At 43.2% G+C, this 22,568-nt stretch overlaps 1 protein-coding gene across 3 annotated transcripts in view; it reads left to right on the top strand.

Annotated features, from left to right (window-relative positions):
* The window catches only part of rgs6 (regulator of G protein signaling 6), a 149,920-nt gene that overhangs the window by 108,422 nt on the left and 18,930 nt on the right, over positions 1-22,568 (top strand). For 2 of the 3 annotated variants that reach the window (XM_064990449.1, XM_064990450.1), the window contains 5 exons: positions 13,565-13,661; positions 15,198-15,248; positions 16,096-16,202; positions 20,196-20,247; positions 21,590-21,654. In XM_064990449.1, the coding sequence (XP_064846521.1) occupies positions 13,565-13,661; positions 15,198-15,248; positions 16,096-16,202; positions 20,196-20,247; positions 21,590-21,654 (372 nt within the window). Of the gene's footprint in view, positions 1-13,564; positions 13,662-14,889; positions 14,933-15,197; positions 15,249-16,095; positions 16,203-20,195; positions 20,248-21,589; positions 21,655-22,568 lie in introns of those variants that run through there. The other variant, XM_064990451.1, reaches the window with a different exon arrangement.

Genomic DNA, 22,568 nt, shown 5'->3' on the forward strand with positions numbered 1-22,568 from the left:
GACCACAAATTCAAATGGGCTTTTCTTAAACTCTTTAGCATCATCCTCAGCTCTGGCATCTTCCCCAATATTTGGTACCAAGGCCTGATCACCCCAATCTACAAAAGTAGAGACAAATTGGACCCCAATAACTACCGTGGAATATCGGAAGTATCATCAATAGCAGAGTCCAATATTTCTCAGTGAAAACATTGTCCTGAGCAAATGTCGATTTGGCTTCTTACCAAAATACTGTACAACAGACCACGTACAGTATACCTTATTGACAAACAAAACAAACAAAAAGCAAAGCCCTCTCATGCTTTGTTCATTTCTAAAAAAAAAGATTTTGATTCAATTTGGCACAAAGGTCTGCTATACAAATCAATGGAAAGCGGTGTTGTGGGGAAAGCATGTGGACATTATAAAATCAATGTACACAAACAACAGGTGGGCAGTTAAAATTGGCAATAAACACAGATTTCCTTCCGCAGAGACAAGAAACAGTCTGCAGGACTCCACTGGCCTCAAATATCTCCTGTTTTACAGATGGTCTGGTGAGGTCTGCGGTCCACTCGCTAACCAACACTTCACACAACGGGACAAACACGCAACAATATACGTTGTGCACAAACAAAACAACAAACAAAACAACAAAACAACGCATGTAGAGCAGAATTAGGCCGATACCCCCTGGTTACCTACATCCAGAAAAGAGCTGTTCAATTCTACAACCACTTGAAAGGGAAGTGATGCCCACACATTCCACCACAAAGCCCTCACCTACAGAGAGATGAACCTAGAGAAAAGACCCCTCTGAGCCCTCACCTACAGAGAGATGAACCTGGAGAAGAGTCAGAGCACTCACCTATAGAGAGGTGAACCTGGAGACGAGACCCCTCGGAGTCCTCACCTACAGAGAGATGAACCTAGAGAAGAGTCAGAGCACTCACCTACATAGAGATGAACCTGGAGAAGAGTCAGAGTCCTCACCTACAGAGAGATGAACCTGGAGAAGAGTCAGAGTCCTCACCTACAGAGAGATGAACCTAGAGAAGAGTCAGAGCCCTCACCTACAGAGAGATGAACCTGGAGAAGAGACCCCTCAGAGCACTCACCTATAGAGAGATGAACCTGGAGAAGAGTCAGAGCACTCTCCTATAGAGAGATGAACCTAGAGAAGAGACCTCTCGGAGCCCTCACCTATAGAGAGATGAACCTGGAGAAGAGTCGGAGCACTCACCAATAGAGAGATGAACCTGGAGACGAGACCCCTCGGAGTCCTCACCTACAGAGAGATGAACCTAGAGAAGAGTCAGAGCACTCACCTACAGAGAGATGAACCTGGAGAAGAGTCAGAGTCCTCACCTATAGAGAGATGAACCTGGAGACGAGACCCCTCGGAGTCCTCACCTACAGAGAGATGAACCTAGAGAAGAGTCAGAGTCCTCACCTACAGAGAGATGAACCTAGAGAAGAGTCAGAGTCCTCACCTACAGAGAGATGAACCTAGAGAAGAGTCAGAGTCCTCACCTACAGAGAAATGAACCTAGAGAAGATTCAGGGCCCTCACCTACAGAGAGATGAACCTGGAGAAGAGTCAGAGTCCTCACCTACAGAGAGATGAACCTAGAGAAGAGTCAGAGTCCTCACCTACAGAGAGATGAACCTAGAGAAGAGTCAGAGCCCTCACCTACAGAGAGATGAACCTAGAGAAGAGTCAGAGTCCTCACCTACAGAGAGATTAACCTAGAGACGAGTCAGGGTCCTCACCTACAGAGAAATGAACCTAGAGAAGAGTCTTCTCAGCCAGCTGGTCCAGCGGCTCTGTTCACAAACACAAAGAGATGTACTGTACAGACTCGGTACAGTGAGCATAGCCTTGCTATTGAGAGAAGCAGCCATAGCCTGTCATCTCTCGAGATCCTGGTCTGTCCTGTGGGCTCCACTGTCCACAAAATGGAGGTGGAAACTGAGCTACACCTCTTAACCTCCTGCCAAATGTACGACCATGTAGTAGAGAGACATATTTCCCACAGAACACACAGACCCACAAAGAATTTGAAATCAAATCAAACCTTGATAAACTCTCATATCTTTATCTGCGAAATAAAGCAGTGTGAAGGCACAGGAGCATCACCATTTATAGTCCGTTGTCATGAGAAACAGACAACCAGAAGAGCACAAAAAAGCATTGTAAATACAACCTATATTTATCTGTTTGTTTATTTTGTCTTTTATACTTCAACTACATACACATCGTTACAACACTGTACATAGACACTAACATAACATTTGAAAATGTCTATATTCTTTTAAAAAAAGCGTTTGTGAGTATAATGTTTACTACTGTTTCCCTTGTTTACTTCACTTTTGTTTATTGTCTGTTCCACTTGCTTCGGCAACGTAAACAAGTGTTTCCCATGTCAATAAAGCTTTTTGAATAGAATTGAGAGCGGAGAGACAGAACGACATGTCAATAGATGCCTGTCGTGTGGTGTGACGCGGCATGACCCCGAGGTCGTGACCCTGACTGCGCTCTATCCCCTTCAGACTGAAAGCAGATCCCCTAAACTCACTCTGTTTCATAACAGATATTACATAGAGAAACACCAGTGGGACTGTAGTCAATGGTAACTACATTACATTCTGGGCCTCACATTCAATATAAAATACACACGGCATCATATGAGTCAGACTCAATTATATGGCTTTACAGGGAACATAGCTCTATTAGAAAACTAATAGGAAGATGGTGTGTGTCCCAAATGGCACCCTATTCCCTATACAGTGCACTAATTTAGACCGGGGCCTATAGGGCTTTGGTCAAAAGTAGTGCACTATGTAGACAATACAGGTATTTGGGAGGCATCCTAAGTCTATATCAGAATGTTGACATTTACATCAAAAGAACACTGACTCCCTATGTGGTCCACTTCACAATACATCGAACTGTCATTTCACCACGAATTGGAATAGAACAGTCGAGTTGATCCCTGCCTGTAGATGGGACCGTAACCGTTAGCGACAGCAATTCCGACCAATATGTCACAGCGTAATCTCTCACGGAGAGATGTACGTCAACACAACTAGTACCGTAGAATCTGTCAGGAAGGAAAGGGATAGGTGGGATAACGAGCGGCATTAGTTTCTAGTGTTTGGGTTTTTACTCACTGGTTATTTGGACAAATCAAGATTGCGCAGGTGTTATCATTTTTTGAAATTCCGGAAGAGGCGGAACATTCGGTCTTAACTTGTAAAGAGAAAGGGTGGAGCTCCTCGTCACGGTTCTGCTCCTTGTTCTAGAATCTCTCGATCTCTTAATAACATGTTCTAGAATCTGTCGATCTCTTAACATGTTCTTAGAATCTCTCGATCTCTTAACATGTTTTTAGAATCTCTCGATCTCTTAACATGTTCAAGAATCTCTCGATCTCTTAACATGTTCAAGAATCTCTCAATCTCTTAACATGTTCTAGAATCTCTCGATCTCTTAACATGTTCTTAGAATCTCTCTATCTCTTAACATTTATGGACCCAGAACTTAATTGAGCAGCTAACCAATTACTTAAGACTTTAGTTCTGGGATAACCGAGATGTCCCCGGCGTGACACTATATAAAACACACTGCCAGTCCCCTTGGGTGTACACTTTGATTGGTCAGTCAGAAAATTATAACATTCTTTGTAACATTCTCTGAGTCTTTATTGGTTGCCTGTGAAAGCTGTTTCTGGGCAGGTTGGGGCTTGAAGCATCAGAGTTGCGGGTTTGACCACATGCTGAATAAATTGAACTCTAAGTTAACTCTAACTCCCTTCGGATAAAAATGGCTAAATGACCATGTGATTATTACACTTCCGATACGTCTGGTTCCTGAAGCTGCATTGAACTCTCAGTTGCTAAAAAAACCCATCTACTTAAAGGGTAAATTGGCCGTTTAAAACCGTAACAAAGCCGGCACCCTGCCATTGTTTTTTGGTAAACAACTGAGGGATGGGGAACTTCATTGGGGCGGGATGGGCAACTTTAACCACTCTCAGATTCATAGAATAAGCTATGGATGCAATGACTGATCATCCATCATGTAAAGAGTACTGATATAACCACGTCTTAAGGCTATCAATTATGTTGCTTTACAATTACAATGTTTACAAACAATGGTATAAAACGTATATTTTGGGTTCTGATGGGACACGACTATTAATCTGAGCTCATGAGGCATTTATAAGTTATATTCATCAAGAATTGATGGGAATATATCATTAAAATAAACTTTGTTTTTTTTAAAAGTATGTGCCAATTGCAGATTTCCCCATTTAATGTCCATGTGATTATTGTCTGATTCTGGACTGGAATGATTCCCCAGGGCAGGTGTACAGAGAGGCTACCTCTGAGTCCCAAATGGCATTCTATTTCCCTATATAGAGTACTAAAGTAGGACACTATATAGGGAATAGGGATTCCATTTGGGACGCAACTCTAAATAGGCTGTCGGTCCTCTGAGGCTTGGAGGGCCCTGCTGGAGACTCCGCTTTCAGGAAGGCCAAAAAAAGATCATATAAAGGACAACAACCACCCGAGCCACTGCCTGTTCACCCCGCTATCATCCAGAAGGCGAGGTCAGTTCAGGTGCATCAAAGCGGGGACCGAGAGACTGAAAAACAGCTTCTATCTCAAGGCCATCAGACTGCTGAAAAGCAATCACTAACTCAGAGAGGCTGCTGCCTACATACAGACTCAAATCACTGGACACTTTAATAAATGGATCACGAGTCACTTTAATTAATGCCACTTTAATCATGTTTAGATATCTTACATTACTCATATCACATGTATATACTGTATTTTATACCATCTATTGTACCTTGCCTATTCCGCTCTGCCATCACTCATCCATATATTTATATGTACAGTTGAAGTAGGAAGTTTACATACACTTAGGTTGGAGTCATTAAAACTCGTTTTTCAACCACTCCACAAATTTCTTGTTAACAAACTATAGTTTTGGCAAGTCGGTTAGGACATCTACTTTGTGCATGACACAAGTCATTTTTCCAACAATTGTTTACAGACAGATTATTTCACTTATAATTCACTGTATCACAATTCCAGTGGGTCATAAGTTTACATACACTAAATTGACTGTGCCTTTAAACAGCTTGGAAAATTCCAGAACATGATGTCATGGCTTTAGAAGCTTCTGATAGGCTAATTGACATCATTTGAGTCAATTGGAGGAGTACCTGTGGATGTATTTCAAGGCCGACCTTCAAACTCAGTGCCTCTTTGCTTGACATCATGGGACAATCAAAAGAAATCAGCCAAGACCTCAGAAAAAAATAAACCTCCACAAGTCTGATTCATCCTTGGGAGCCATTTCCAAACGCCTGAAAGTACCAAATCAAATCTGAGTTTGTTTGTCACATGCACATTTAGCACACTCTGCCAACCCGGATGTTCTAGCTGTGTCTGAATCCTGGCTTAGGAAGACTACCAAAAATTCTGACATTTTAATTCCAAACTACAACCTTTTCAGACAAGATAGAACTGCCAAAGGGGGCGGTGTTGCAATCTACTGCAAAGATAGCCTGCAGAGTTCTGTCCTACTATCCAGGTCTGTACCCAAACAATTAGAACTTCTACTTTTAAAAATCCACCTCTCTAAAAACAAGTCTCTCACCGTTGCAGTCTGCTATAGACCACCCTCTGCCCCCAGCTGTGCTCTGGACACCATATGTGAACTGATTGCCCCCCATCTATCTTCAGAGCTCGTGCTGCTAGGCGACCTAAACTGGAACATGCTTAACACCCCAGCCATCCTACAATCTAAACTTGATACCCTCAATCTCACACAAAATATCAATGAACCTACCAGGTACCTCCCCAAAGCCTTAAACACGGGCACCCTCATAGATATCATCCTAACCAACTTGCCCTCTAAATACACCTCTGCTGTCTTCAACTAAGATCTCAGCGATCACTGCCTCATTGCCTGCATCCGTAATGGGTCAGCGGTCAAACGACCCCCACTCATCACTGTAAAACGCTCCCTGAAACACTTCAGCGAGCAGGCCTTTCTAATCTACCTGGCCGGGGTATCCTGGAAGGATATTGATCTCATCCCGTCAGTAGAGGATGCCTGGATATATTTTTTAAATGACTTCCTAACCATCTTAAATAAACATGCCCCATTCAAGAAATTTAGAACCAGGAATAGATATAGCCCTTGGTTCTCCCCAGACCTGACTGCCCTTAACCAACACAAAAACATCCTATGGCGTTCTGCATTAGCATCGAACAGCCCCCGTGATATGCAGCTGTTCATGGAAGCTAGAATACTGAATACAACAGGTGTAGTAGACCCTACAGTGAAATGCTGAATACAACAGGTGTAGATAGACCTTACAGTGAAATGCTGAATACAACAGGTGTAGTAGACCTTACAGTGAAATGCTGAATACAACAGGTGTAGTAGACCTTACAGTGAAATGCTGAATACAACAAGTGTAGTAGACCTTACAGTGAAATGCTGAATACAACAGGTGTAGTAGACCTCACAGTGAAATGCTGAATACAACAGGTGTAGTAGACCTCACAGTGAAATGCTGAAGACAACAGGTGTCGTAGACCTTACAGTGAAATGCTGAATACAACAGGTGTAGTAGACCTTACAGTGAAATGCTGAATACAACAGGTGTCGTAGACCTTACAGTGAAATGCTGAAGACAACAGGTGTAGTAGACCTTACAGTGAAATGCTGAATACAACAGGTGTAGTAGACCTTACAGTGAAATGCTGAATACAACAGGTGTAGTAGACCTTACAGTGAAATGCTGAATACAACAGGTGTAGTAGACCTCACAGTGAACTGCAAAATCACTGAAGCTGGAGACTCTTACCTCCCTCACTAGCTTTTAAGCACCAGCTGTCAGAGCAGCTCACAGATCACTGCACCTGTACATAGCTCATCTGTAAATAGCCCATCCAATCTACCTCATCCCCATACTGTATTTATTTACTTATCTTGCTCCTTTGCACACCAGTATCTCTACTTGTAGATTAATCTTCTGCACATTCTACCATTCCAGTGTTTAATTGCTATATTGTAATTACTTCGCCACCATGGCCTATTTATTGCCTTACATCTCTTATCCTACCTCATTTACACACATTGTATATAGATTTTTCTACTGTATTATTGACTGTATGTTTGTTTACTCCATCTGTAACTCTGTGTTGTTGTATGTGTCAAACTGCTTTGCGTTATCTTGGCCAGGTTGCAGTTGCAAATGAGAACTTCTTCTCAACTAGGCTACCTGGTTAAATAAATAAATAAAATTACCATTGTTATGTTTGTAGGAAAAAGGGGGAGACTTGCAAGCCGAAGAACACCATCCCAACCGTGAAGCATGTGGGTAGAAGCATCATGTTGTGGGGGTGCTTTGCTGTAGGAGTTAAACAATTTAAAAGCAATGCTATCAAATACTAATTTAGTGTATGTAAACTTCTGACCCACTGGGAATGTGATGAAAGAAATAAAAGCTGAAATAAATCATTCTCTCTACTATTATTCTGACATTTCACATTCTTAAAATAAAGTGCTGATCCTAACTGACCTAAAACAGGGATTTTGTACTTGGATTAAATGTCAGGAATTGTAAAAAACTGAGTTTAAATGTACTTGGCTAAGGTGTATGTAAACTTCCAACTTCAACTGCACATATTCTCATTCACCCCTTTAGATTTGTGTGTATTAGGTAGTTGTTGTGAAATTGTTAGAATACTTGTTAGATATTACTGCACTGCTGGAACTAGAAGCGCAAGCATTTCGCTACACTCACATTGCTAACCATGTGTACTTGACAAAAGCTGTGGGAGTCATGGAACTGTCTGGATCTGTCTGTCTGTCTGTCTGTCTGTCTGTCTGTCTGTCTGTCTGTCTGGATCTGTCTGTCTGTCTGTCTGTCTGTCTGGATCTGTCTGTCTGTCTGTCTGTCTGTCTGGATCTGTCTGTCTGTCTGTCTGTCTGTCTGTCTGGATCTGTCTGTCTGTCTGTCTGTCTGGATCTGTCTGTCTGGATCTGTCTGTCTGTCTGTCTGTCTGTCTGTCTGTCTGGATCTGTCTGTCTGTCTGTCTGTCTGGATCTGTCTGTCTGTCTGTCTGTCTGTCTGTCTGTCTGGAACTGTCTGGATCTGTCTGTCTGGGTCTGTCTGTCTGTCTGTCTGTCTGTCTGTCTGTCTGTCTGTCTGTCTGTCTGTCTGTCTGGTACAGGTGGTCTTTGAAGTAAAGTTAGTCTTCTCTCAGAGGCAGAAGCGTGCAGGGACACACAGACAGACTCAAACACACTCTTACTATCTCCCAGCTGCTAATCCCATAAAGCCCTGATTGGTGGAGTGCTGTAGACTGCTTCTGGAAGGTTCTCTCATCTCCACAGAGGGACTCTGAAGCTCTGTCAGAGTAGCCATCGGGTTCTTGGTCGACCTCCCTGACCAAGGCCTTTCTCCCCCGATTGCTCAGTTTGGCCCGGGCGGACAGCTCTCGGAAGTGGGACCTTATATAGACAGGTGTGCCTTCCAAAGCATGTCCAATCAATTAAATTTACCACAGTTGTAGAAATATCTCAAGGACGATCAATGGAAACAGGATGCACCTGAGCTCAATTTCGAGTCTCATAACATATAAGGTATTTATTTTAAAACAACAAAGTTTTCACTTGGTCATTATGGGGTATTGTGGGTAGATTGATGAGTATTTTTGTAATTTTTTAAAATCTATTTTAGAATAAGGACGTTTCGTAACAAAATGTGGAAAAGGGGGAGGGGTCTGAATTCTTGCAAAATTGCACTGTAATACCTGGTTAGTTACAGATCAGAATATATTATTTTTTTTTACACCAAGGTCAGTTTAGTAAAATCTTGCCTTGTTTCTGCCCTGTCTTTGGTTTAGTATATCAATGGGTTGCTGCACTACACCTGACCATGTAGTTGGAGAAATAAAAAAATGTCATTTAACAGGAAAACGGGAAAACTCTACTGCACTTAAACAGAGTTTTACACTTATCAGGACTGTACCTTTCCCCCATAGAGGGAACATTGATTTAGTTCCAGTATTCTGCTCTACCAAGCAAAAGAAGTAAACTGCTCATAGCGTGGAACTGAGAAAAATGGCTTTTATTTGCCTTGGTTTTCACAGTAACTTAATACAGTTACAGCTAAACATGACCCCCATTTTCTCCAAAAACACAATACAACAGAGGCAGGATACTTTTCCACGTGATTAAGCATGTTTTTAATGTTGCAAAAATGACATTAACTCATTTTTCGACCAAATGAGCAGTTACTGCCTTTTTGCTTGGTAGGGAAGTTTACCGGAGTGAACCATTATTTGACTGCACTAGATATTCACTGTCTGCATGGCTGCGTTTGACTTGGCACATTCATTGTGGGTATAAATAAGGAAAGATACACTGGTGTCCAACAGAAATCCCATCATTCATCAGCCTGAGGTGTTCTGCACTTTGAGACATTTATTCAGCCATCAATTGGCAGTGCTTGTTAGAGAGAGAGAGTGATAGGGAGGCAGAGAAAGAGGTGTCACGAACCAGCTCCTAGCCCGTAACAAAGAGGGAGACAACCTTAGAGATAACGGAATAACAACAAATATATTTATTAAACAAAGTAAACTACATCCTAGTAAGAATGCTGCGTGTGTAGTCCGTGGAGTAAGTGAGTTGATGCGTACTGAGATGATGATAATGAGGGGTGTTGAGAGGTGCCAATACAAACAAACAGACCACAAAATTCCACAACTAAAATCCAACAGTTTGTCTGCGTGGAGAGAGTCTCCTCGAATGAATGGGGGACAGGTGTATGAGTCCCAATTCGCTGACAAACCCTCCCGGCTCTGCACACCGACATCCTATTAAGGAAAACAAGAAAGAATTTGGACAGACAGAGTGGGAGGGTCATCATTTACATTTACATTTAAGTCATTTAGCAGACGCTCTTATCCAGAGCGACTTACAAATTGGTGAATTCACCTTCTGACATCCAGTGGAACAGCCACTTTACAATAGTGTATTTAAATCATTAAGGGGGGGTGGTGAGAAGGATTACTTATCTTATCACAGGGGAAAGAGGCAGAGAAAGAGGAGAGAGAGATATAGAATGAGAGAGAGAAGGAGCAAGAAAGAGGGAGGGAGAGATATAGAATGTGAGAGAGAGAAGGAGTGAGGGGGGGAGGGAGGGAGGGAGGGAGGGAGGGCAGAGAAAGAGAAAGAGAAAGAGAAAGAGGGGAGAGAGAAAACAATTGAGAGAGAGAGAGAGAGAGAGAGAGAGAGAGAGAGAGAGAGAGAGAGAGACAGAAAGAGAGAGATGCTCACAACTTTCATTAGTTGGCTAAGGTTAGCATGCTTGCTAGTTACAGTGCCTTCAGAAAGCATTCTCACCCCTTTACTTTTTCCATGTTATCATGTTACTAGGGCTGCGTTGACCATATTACTGCCACACCAGCAGTCCTGAGACATGACTGCAGTAACATTCCACATGACTGTTGAGTCACTATAATCTTTTGTGTTGGTAGTACCTGTCTCTAATGGCCTGGTACTCAGGGCTCTATTGTCCCTCCCTCCTGTCTCTAATGGCCTGGTATTCAGGGCTCTATTGTCCCTCCATCAGGTCCTAATGGCCTGGTACTCAGGACTCTATTGTCCCTCCATCAGGTCCTAATGGCCTAGTACTCAGGGCTCTATTGTCCCTCCCTCCTGTCTCTAATGGCCTGGTATTCAGGGCTCTATTGTCCCTCCATCAGGTCCTAATGGCCTGGTACTCAGGGCTCTATTGTCCCTCCCTCCTGTCTCTAATGGCCTGGTATTCAGGGCTCTATTGTCCCTCCATCAGGTCATAATGGTCTGGTACTCAGGGCTCTATTGTCCCTCCATCAGGTCCTAATGGCCTGGTACTCAGGCCTCTATTGTCCCTCCATCAGGAGGGACCTGGTACTCAGGGCTCTATTGTCCCTCCATCAGGAGGGACCTGGTACTCAGGGCTCTATTGTCCCTCTGACCACTCTGAAATCAATGCAAATGCATTCTAAATCACATCAAACATTGATGATCAAAACGGTATCTTGCTTTTAAAAGACACCTTTCTGTGAATAATCCATTTGAAGAAAGAAGTTCAACAGCAGGTTGAAACTGAGTGTAAAACATGGTCTTTGTGGATGTTGTTTCAAAGCCTAACACAACAAAATGGACAGGCTTTCTAAAGTGATGATTAATTCAAAACAGCCATATACATAGGCCCCCCCACACACACACACACAGAAAAAACCCGGAATTAAAATAATGATTGTGCCATTAATACAATACACAGCGCTCCGCATACTACACAAGGCCGATTTTTATTTGTATTTTCTTATGACTTAAGATGTCTTTGGTACATAAAATAAAAGCTACTAAAGTAAGTAAATAGACGTATTCGTCTGAAATATATAAAGGTCAAAAGAAGTGAGGCTCTCTAGTCTCCATGCTCATCAGTTCCTCATTCAACATATTTTATTCTACTTCACTCAATCCTGCTTTAAATGTCTTCCGTGCTAGCTGTTCTACATTCCCCTGAGACCAACTTGAAATATTTCCACGGTCACATATTGTCAGATTGTCAATAAACAGCCGCGCTAGTGTGTCTCCTTTCTGTATCACCGAATTTTACGCGAGGAAAAACCCCGAATAGGCTGGACGCTACGGGTTAATCAGATAGAGCCCTAAACCATCTGCAAGGTGGTGGCTACTTTAAAGTCCCCAGGACATTCACAGTATTCGTCACGACTGCCTCTTGTTGTGCGCCAGAGGCATAGAATCATCTACAATCCATGCTTCATCTAGACATGTTAGTGCCTCTGAATTAATGTAAAATACTACGGTGTTACAGAGCAGTCTTTTGAAAACCAGGCCTGGTGTCCCCAATATTTCATCGTATTCTATTGTTTCCAGCACTTGCCGTATATTATCTCCAATTTATTGTCCATGTAAAAAACCTGTCTGATTAGGATGAATAGTATCTGACAATACTTTTTACATTTTAATGCGCCAAGCATTTTGCCTGGATTTTGCATCACAACACTGAAGTGTAAGAGGTCTCCATTTTTTTTTTTTTTAAATGTACTGGATCTTTATATTTACCACTCGGATCCTGTTTCAGTAATAATGATATCAGACCTTCTTGTTGAGTGTCCGATAATCTATCATCTATATAGGAGTGGTTAAAACATGCTAATAATGGTCCTCTGAGTATATCATAAAACGTTTGGTATACTTCCACTGGTATGTCATCCAGCCCTGGAGTTTCCTGGACTTAAAGGCTTTAATTGCATCAGGAAGTTCCTCCTCTGTAATTTGACCTTCACATGAGTCTTTCTGTACAGATGTTCATTTTACATTATTATTAGGAACAAAATCCATACAATTAAGTTTCATTTAGTGGAACGAAAACATATTCTTAAAGTACTTTACTTCCTCTTCCAAAATATATTTTGGTGAATCATGCGTGACTCCATTTGTTACAATTTGTAATACATTTTTTTTGGTAGCATTTCTATATTGAAGATTGAAAAAGAATTTGGTGCATGTTTCCCCATATTCCATCCAGTTCTTTATGTTTATACTGGATCTTTCCTGAATATTTTCCTCCATTTCTTTGTGAGCCTCGAGCCTTTCTTTGTGAGCCCATTTATTCTGAGCCTCGATGGTACAGATTTTATTGCCATCTATCTGTACTGTTAGTCCTTCAATTTCCTTTGTTAATATGGACTCTTTTGATCGAAATTGCTTTTGTTTTATAGATGAGTACTGAATTGCATGGCCTCTAAAGGCACATTTAAAAGTGTCCCATACAGTAAGGTAATCTGCTGTACCTGCTATGTCTGAAGAAGTCAGTTATAAATTATTCTCTCCTAGTTCTAAACAATTTATAATCTAGTAGGCTTTGATTCAATTTCCAATATCCTCGCCCACGTGGAAATGCTGTAAGAGTAATATACAGTGGGGAGAACAAGTATTTGATACACTGCCGATTATGCAGGTTTTCCTACTTACAAAGCATGTAGAGGTCTGTAATTTTTATCATAGGTACACTTCAACTGTGAGAGACGGAATCTAAAACAAAAATCAAGAAAATCACATAGTAGGATTTTAAAGTAATTCATTAGCATTTTATTGATAATCAAATATAATCAGATACCTGCTCTGATGTGGGAAACATGTTTTATTACTGGATACAGGGCAATTAATACGCCTAAGGTGTGTGTGTGAATAACCTGTATAAATAAATGAGGGAGAGTCCCTAGGCCGCGGGGCCGACAGGTGACCTTTAACCTTGCGTCTTTGTCTTCTTATGTCCATGACGTCAACTCTCACTGCTCTCTAACCTACATCTGTATACTTACTTGAACTCTGACCTCTGACCTCTCATGCAGTGTTAACCGTATACACCTTCACTCTCACCTGCTCTTCATCCTTCTAATCTTAACCGTAACCTTCCTCTTTTCAAAAACATACCTTACCTCAATCTCTCCTCTCTCCATGCAGATTGAGGAGATAGTGACCAGTATCCAGGATGAGACTGAGGGCGTTCCCATCAGAACTGTCAAGAGCTTCCTGACCAAGATACCCAGCGTCGTCACAGGTGAAAAGTGTAGAGTTGCAGACAGACGCGTCTTTGTGTGTATCTGGCCTGCACACACACACACACACACACACACACACACACACACACACGTACACACACACGTACACACACGTACACACACACACACACACACACACACACACACACACACACACACACACACACACACACACACACACACACACACACACACACACACACACACACACACACACACACACACACACACACACACACACACACACACACACAGAGAGCCACATGGTTCATGATCAGAGCAGCATATCAATGAACACTATTTCTAATGCGCAACGGCTGGTGCTCACGCGGATATATAGAGAGAGGGAGACACACACACGAATATCAAGAGAGAGAGAGACACACACACAGATATCGAGAGAGAGAGAGAGAGACACACGTGGATATATATAGAGAGAGAGAGACACACACACAGATATCGAGAGAGAGACACGGACGCGTGTAGGCAACATTTCTGTAGTCAAGGAGAGGATCATCTCTATTCCTCTCCCTCTCCTTCTGTTTCTCTCTCTCTCTCTGTTTCTCTCTCTCTCTGTTTCTCTCTCTCTCTGTTTCTCTCTCTCTCTGTTTCTCTCTCTCTCTGTGTTTCTCTCTCTATCCCACTTTGTTTATCTCTCAATGTTTCTCTCTGTTTCTCTCTCCCTCTCGCTCTCTCCCTCTCTCTCCGTGTTTCTCTCTCTGGTTCTCTCTCTCCCTCTCTATCCCTATTCCTCTTGCCTTTTCCAATGCAGAAGTTAAAGCTTTTATTTTACACAGGGGAGGTTTATATTGAGTAAATAGTAACTGCACTAGTTTCATTCTGTGGTTTAACTCTGCCGAAGTAACTCTGCCAAAGTAAAGTAAAACCTACTCCTGGCGCAGCGGTCTAGGGGACAGCCCTGGTTCGATCCCAGGCTGTGTCACAACCGGCCGTGACCGGGAGACCCATGAGGTGGCGCGGAATTTGCCCAGTGTCATCCGGGTTAGGGGAGGGTTTGGCTGGCCAGGATGTCCTTGTCTCATCACGGGCCGGGTGCCTGCAAGCTGACCCAGTCGTCAGTTGGACGGTGTTTCCTTCAACACATTGACGCATTGGCACATTGGCTGGCTTCTGGGTTAAGCAAACAGTGTGTCAAGAAGCAGTTGAAGCTTGGCAGGGTCGCGTTTTGGAGGATGCATGGCTCTCAACCTTCACCTTTTGTTGCAGCGAAGAGACAAGACTGTAACTACCAATTGGGGAGGAACAAGCGGTAATAAGTACAATAATAATAATAAAAATACAAAAATTATAATACACGTGTGTGTGTCTGTGTGTGTGTGTGTGTGTGTGTGTGTGTGTGTGTGTGTGTGTGTGTGTGTGTGTGTGTGTGTGTGTGTGTGTGTGTGTGTGTGTGTGTGTGTGTGTGTGTGTGTGTGTGTGTGTGTGTGTGCGTGCGTGCGTGCGTGCGTGCGTGCGTGCGTGCGTGCGTGCGTGCGTGCGTGTCATCTATAACAGTCCTGTCTTGTGTCTACCAGGTGCAGACATAGTGCAGTGGCTGATGAAGAACCTCGCCATTGAGGATCCTGGTGGGTACATGTCATGAAGACTATTTTTTTGTATTCAATGGCAATTAAACAATAAACAAAACATGCAATAACACGCTTTATAAACTCTTAATAGAGTATGTGTTACATGTTTGTAATGGTCTCTTCCTTGTCGCGTACTCTACGTGAATATAATTCAGCACAATGAGTTTTCTATTGAAAAGCTGAAACATCTTAACAAGCATTCAGTGAAGTATGACTCCGTTGTGACTGTTGACATCTCGTCGAAGCAATTTGGGTCCTAATAAATCGGGAAAAACATTGCAAAATCCAATGACCTCAATTGGATGGTTTGTCCTCGGGGTTTCGCCTGCCAAATCAGTTCTGTTATACCCACAGACATTATTTTAACAGTTTTAGAAACTCTAGACTGTTTTCTATCTATATGCATATCCTAGCTTCTGGGCCTGAGCAGCAGGCAGTTTACTTTGGGCTTTTCATCCGGACGCCAAAATACTGCCCCCCCCCTGTCCTTAAGAAGTTTTAATAAGCATTCAGTAAAGTATGAATCCGTTACAAACCAAGGAGATGTGGTATATGGCCATTATATCACGGCTAAGGGCTGTTCTTGAGCACGACGCAACACGGAGTGCCTGGACACAGCCCTTAGCCACAGTATATTGGCCATATATCACAAAGCCCTGAGGTGCCTTACTGCTATTATAAACTGGTTACCACTGTAATTAGAACAGGACAAATAACTGTTTTGTCATACCCGTGGTATACGATCTGATATACCACGGCTGTCAGCCAATCAGCAACTGGGCTTTAATCACCCAGTTTATAATTTTAAGTAAGTCACTGACTGTGTTCCATCCTTTTCCTGTAGCTGAGGCGATGCACATCGGGAGTCTGATTGCTGCTCAGGGATATTTCTTCCCCATCTCTGATCACATCCTGTCACTCAAAGATGATGGATCCTTCTATCGCTTCCAGGTGAGCAGTAAGACCATATAAGGCAGCTTCCAGATGAGCAGTAAGACCATATAAGGCTACAAGGCAGCTTCCAGGTGAGCAGTAAGACCATATAAAGCTACAAGGAAGCTTCCAGATGAGTAGTAAGACCATATAAGGGTATGTGAGGGAAACTGCACCAATGTGACCAGTTGTTCTCTCATGCTACTTCCTGGTCTCTATCTCAGTCTAGAGAGGGAGATATGGCTTCTCCAAAGTGCTTCCCTGCATTAATCTGACTGATTGAGAGGGACAAATATTTTATTTAACCTTTATTTAACTAGGCATGTCAGTTAAGAACAAATTCTTATTTTCAATTACGGCCTAGGAACAGTGGGTTAACTGCCTGTTCAGGGGTAGAATGACAGAGTTGTACCTTGTCAGCTCGGGGATTTGAACTTGCAACCTTTCGGTTGCTAGTCCAACGCTCTAACCACTAGGCCACCCTGCCGCCCCAAATATACTGTAAAGTACCAATTACTTTCCAATTCAGTCATGGAACCAAATCAAAAACAAACCTGATCCGTGATCCGTACGACACAACACCACACCCGCTAAGATACTTCCTCTGTTTCTACGAAGGGGGTCTGTGACCCCCATTAATAATCAATGGTGGAATATCCTGTGAAATATTCATCACAACTGAACCCACAGAGAGAACAGTTAAGGGGGTCTCTATTCACACAGAGCCTCTCAGAGTAGCAGTGTTGATCTGGGATCAGGTTCCCTTCATAATCAACATAATGTTATTCATTATGATCTTAAAGGCCAAACTGATGTCAGATCAACATTCCTACTCTGAGATGCTTGTACCAGGAGGCTCAGAGACCTTCACAGAGGGGAAAACAAAACATTCTATTCCATGTACAGTATAGTGCACTACATTTGGACCAGAGCCCTGTGCGCACTATTGGCCCCGGTCAAAAGGAGTGCACCACATAGGGAACAGAGTGCCACTTGGGATGCAGACGATGACATTTCACCTCCTACCTACGTGGAGGGAACGCATCCCCTTCACAGCAGTCAGCCAGCCAGTCAGAAAGCTGAATAAAATAAGTGAGTGATTGGAGAGAACGATGCAGGCGTTGACCTTGATTCCTCCTCTTAAAGAAGGGACGTAAAGACACGTCAGTGAATAATAACACATCTGTGAGTGCTTATACTTGTCCTATTTTACACATCTGTGAGTGCTTATACTTGTCCTATTTTACACATCTGTGAGTGCTTATACTTGTCCTATTTAACACATCTGTGAGTGCTTATACTTGTCCTATTTTACACATCTGTGAGTGCTTATACTTGTCCTATTTTACACATCTGTGAGTGCTTATACTTGTCCTATTTAACACATCTGTGAGTGCTTATACTTGTCCTATTTTACACATCTGTGAGTGCTTATACTTGTCCTATTTAACACATCTGTGAGTGCTTATACTTGTCCAATTTTACACATCTGTGAGTGCTTATACTTGTCCTATTTTACACATCTGTGAGTGCTTATACTTGTCCTATTTTACACATCTGTGAGTGCTTATACTTGTCCTATTTTACACATCTGTGAGTGCTTATACTTGTCCTATTTTACACATCTGTGAGTGCTTATACTTGTCCTATTTTACACATCTGTGAGTGCTTATACTTGTCCTATTTTACACATCTGTGAGTGCTTATACTTGTCCTATTTAACACATCTGTGAGTGCTTATACTTGTCCTATTTAACACATCTGTGAGTGCTTATACTTGTCCTATTTTACACATCTGTGAGTGCTTATACTTGTCCTATTTAACACATCTGTGAGTGCTTATACTTGTCCTATTTTACACATCTGTGAGTGCTTATACTTGTCCTATTTTACACATCTGTGAGTGCTTATACTTGTCCTATTTTACACATCTGTGAGTGCTTATACTTGTCCTATTTTACACATCTGTGAGTGCTTATACTTGTCCTATTTTACACATCTGTGAGTGCTTATACTTGTCCTATTTTACACATCTGTGAGTGCTTATACTTGTCCTATTTTACACATCTGTGAGTGCTTATACTTGTCCTATTTTACACATCTGTGAGTGCTTATACTTGTCCTATTTTACACATCTGTGAGTGCTTATACTTGTCCTATTTTACACATCTGTGAGTGCTTATACTTGTCCTATTTTACACATCTGTGAGTGCTTATACTTGTCCTATTTTACACATCTGTGAGTGCTTATACTTGTCCTATTTTACACATGTGAATTGGAAACGTGTTACATTTTTTGTGTGCATATTCTAACGGTCGCTGAGATACCCTTAGAGAGTGGGGTCATGGAGTAAAGTGCCTTGCTCAATGTCACATCGGCATATTTTTCACCTTGGGGAATCGATCTAGCTATACCATGCTATAACCACTAGGCTACCTGTCACCCTAGTGAAAGTTAAGGGGGAGGAGGTGGAGTGTGTTTTGAATTTATAATGATAAACCACAGTACAACTTATTAGCATTTAATTTGTTTAGCAGAACGACAAAGAGAAAATGCTGTCGTCTGTCGGAAGCGTTCACAGACAAACAGAGAAAATGCTGTCGTCTGTCGGAAGCGTTCACAGACATATGGAAAGCCGTCTACTGAATATGTATTTCTGTTGAATCAACTACACTGAACTAAAATAGAAACGCAACATGCAACCATTTCAAAGATTTTACTGAGTTACAGTTCACATGAGGAAATCAGTCCCTTTAAATAAAAGTATGAGGCTCTAATCTATGTATTTCTCATGACTGGGAATACAGATATTCATCTGTTGGTCAAAGATCTGAACACCAGTCAGTATCTGGTGTGACCATTTGCTTCATTCAGTGCGACACTTCTCCTTCACAGAGAGTTGATCAGGCTGTTGATTGAGGGCTGTGGAATGTTGTCCCACTCTTCAATGGCTGTGCGAAGTTGCTGGATATTGGCAGGAACTGGAACACGCTGTCGTGCACGTTGATCCAGAGCATCCCAAACATGCTCAATGGGTAACTTGTCTGGTGAGAATGCAGGCCATGGAAGAACTGGGACATGTTCAGCTTGCAGGAATTGTGTACAGATCTTTACGACATGGGGCTGTGAATTATCATGCTGAAACATGAGGTGATGGTGGTGGATGAATGGCACGACAATGGGCCTCAGGATCTCAGCAATTTGTGCATTCAAATTGCCATCGATAAAATGCAATTGTGTTCTTTGTCCGTACCCTAAACCCACTGCCACAATGGGGCACGATGTCCACAACGTTGACATCAGCAAACCACCCGCCATATATGTGCTCTGCGGAGGCCGGCACTGCCAAATTCTCTAACATGACTTTGGAGGCGGCTTATGGTAGAGAGATTAACATTAAATTCTCTGGAAACAGCTCTGGTGGATATTCCTTTAGTCAGCATGTCAATTGCACACTCTCTCAAAACTTGGGACATCTGTGCCATTATGTTGTGTGACAAAACTGCACATTTTAGAGTGGCCTTTTATTGTCCCCAGCACAAGGTGCATCTGTGTAATGATCATGCTGTTTAATCAGCTCATTGATATGCCACACCTGTCAGGTGGATGGATTATCTTGGCAAAGGAGAAATGCTCACTTACAGGGATGTAAACTAATTTCTCGGCAACATTTTAGAGAAATACATTTTTTGTGCATTATGGGAAATTTCAGCTCATGGGACCAACACTTTACATGTTACATTTATATATTTGTTCAGTGTATATATCTTTACAAAATGACAAATGTTTTTACTGTAAATTATTGCCTCTTTAATATTGTTGCCATGCCTTTCACCTCTCAATAATACCTTAATTCTCTCCATTCCTCTCTTCTCCTCCCCTCTTCTATCCAAACATCTCTCTATTCCTCTCCTCTCTGTTTCTCCTTCCCTCTTCTGTCCAAACATCTCTCTATTCCTCTCCTTCTCTCCTATCCTCTTCTATCCACTCCTCCCACACTTGACCCTCAGGCTCCATATTTCTGGCCTTCTAACTGCTGGGAACCAGAGAACACAGACTATGGTAAGTCCATAGAAATGGTAGAACACAAATTTTCTTTCAAATCAAAGCTCTGTGATAGGTGGAAAGTCCTTCACTGAAGGGGCTAGAAATCATAACACCATCTCCTATAGGACATGTCCCCCATCACTCCTGAAGAACATAATAGATAGCTCACAGCTCTCGGAGCAGTCACAATCAGGAGACTACTCAGCTCCGGTGGACACCTCCCTGGGTGAGCAGGGAGGAACTAAATATAATCAGGGACTAGGACCGGGAGAGGGTGAAGAGGAGGGGAGATGAGTGGGATGGATGGATGGATGGATGGATGGAAGATGAGTGGGATGGATGGATGGATGGATGGATGGATAAGGGGAGAGGGAGAGTGGGATGGATGGATGGATATGAGGAGAGGGAGAGTGGGATGGATGGATGGATGGATATGGGGAGAGGGAGAGTTGGATGGATGGATGGATGGATGGATATGGGGAGAGGGAGAGTGGGATGGATGGATGGATATGGGGAGAGGGAGAGTGGGATGGATGGATGGATGGAAGATGAGTGGGATGGATGGATGGATGGATGGATGGATGGATGGATGGATAAGGGGAGAGGGAGAGTTGGATGGATGGATGGATATGGGGAGAGGGAGAGTGGGATGGATGGATGGAAGATGAGTGGGATGGATGGATGGATGGATGGATGGAAGATGAGTGGGATGGATGGATGGATGGATGGATAAGGGGAGAGGGAGAGTTGGATGGATGGATGGATATGGGGAGAGGGAGAGTGGGATGGATGGATGGATGGATATGGGGAGAGGGAGAGTGGGATGGATGGATGGATGGATATGAGGAGAGGGAGAGTGGGATGGATGGATGGATATGGGGAGAGGGAGAGTGGGATGGATGGATGGATGGATATGAGGAGAGGGAGAGTGGGATGGATGGATGGATATGGGGAGAGGGAGAGTGGGATGGATGGATGGATGGATGGATGGATGGATGGAAGATGAGTGGGATGGATGGATGGATGAATGGATATGGGGAGAGGGAGAGTGGGATGGATGGATGGATGGATATGGGGAGAGGGAGAGTGGGATGGATGGATGGATGGATATGGGGAGAGGGAGAGTGGGATGGATAGATGGATGGATATGGGGAGAGGGAGAGTGGGATGATCTCTCTCTCTCTCTCTCTCTCTCTCTCTCTCTCTCTCTCTCTCTCTCTCTCTCTCTCTCCCTCCCAATCTCTCTCTCGCTCTCCTTCTCTCTCTTAATCTCTCTCTCTCTCTCTCTCTCTTAATCTCTCTCTCTCTCAATCTCTCTCTCTCCCTCTCTCTCCCCCTCTCTCTCTCTCTCCTCCAGCTATCTATCTGTGCAAGAGGACCATGCAGAACAAGACTCGTTTGGAGCTGGCTGATTATGAGGCGGTGGGTACCAGTGTGATGTGATTAAGAGGCCGTGGGTACCAGTGTGATGTGATTATGAGGCGGTAGGTACCAGTGTGATGTGATTAAGAGGCCGTGGGTACCAGTGTGATGTGATTATGAGGCCGTGGGTACCAGTGTGATGTGATCATGAGGCGGTAGGTACCAGTGTGATGTGATTATGAGGCCGTGGGTACCAGTGTGATGTGATTAAGAGGCCGTGGGTACCAGTGTGATGTGATTATGAGGCCGTGGGTACCAGTGGGATGTGATCATGAGGCCGTGGGTACCAGTGTGATGTGATCATGAGGCGGTAGGTACCAGTGTGATGTGATCATGAGGCGGTAGGTATCAGTGTGATGTGATCATGAGGCGGTAGGTATCAGTGTGATGTGATCATGAGGCGGTAGGTACCAGTGTGATGTGATCATGAGGCGGTAGGTATCAGTGTGATGTGATTATGAGGCCGTGGGTATCAGTGTGATGTGATTAAGAGGCCGTGGGTACCAGTGTGATGTGATTATGAGGCGGTAGGTACCAGTGTGATGTGATTAAGAGGCCGTGGGTACCAGTGTGATGTGATTATGAGGCCGTGGGTACCAGTGTGATGTGATTAAGAGGCCGTGGGTACCAGTGTGATGTGATTATGAGGCCGTGGGTACCAGTGTGATGTGATTATGAGGCGGTAGGTACCAGTGTGATGTGATTAAGAGGCCGTGGGTACCAGTGTGATGTGATTATGAGGCCGTGGGTACCAGTGTGATGTGATCATGAGGCGGTAGGTACCAGTGTGATGTGATTATGAGGCCGTGGGTACCAGTGTGATGTGATTAAGAGGCCGTGGGTACCAGTGTGATGTGATCATGAGGCGGTAGGTATCAGTGTGATGTGATCATGAGGCGGTAGGTATCAGTGTG

This window comes from Oncorhynchus masou, chromosome 16 (genome assembly GCF_036934945.1).
Source record: "Oncorhynchus masou masou isolate Uvic2021 chromosome 16, UVic_Omas_1.1, whole genome shotgun sequence".
NCBI lineage: Eukaryota > Metazoa > Chordata > Actinopteri > Salmoniformes > Salmonidae > Oncorhynchus > Oncorhynchus masou.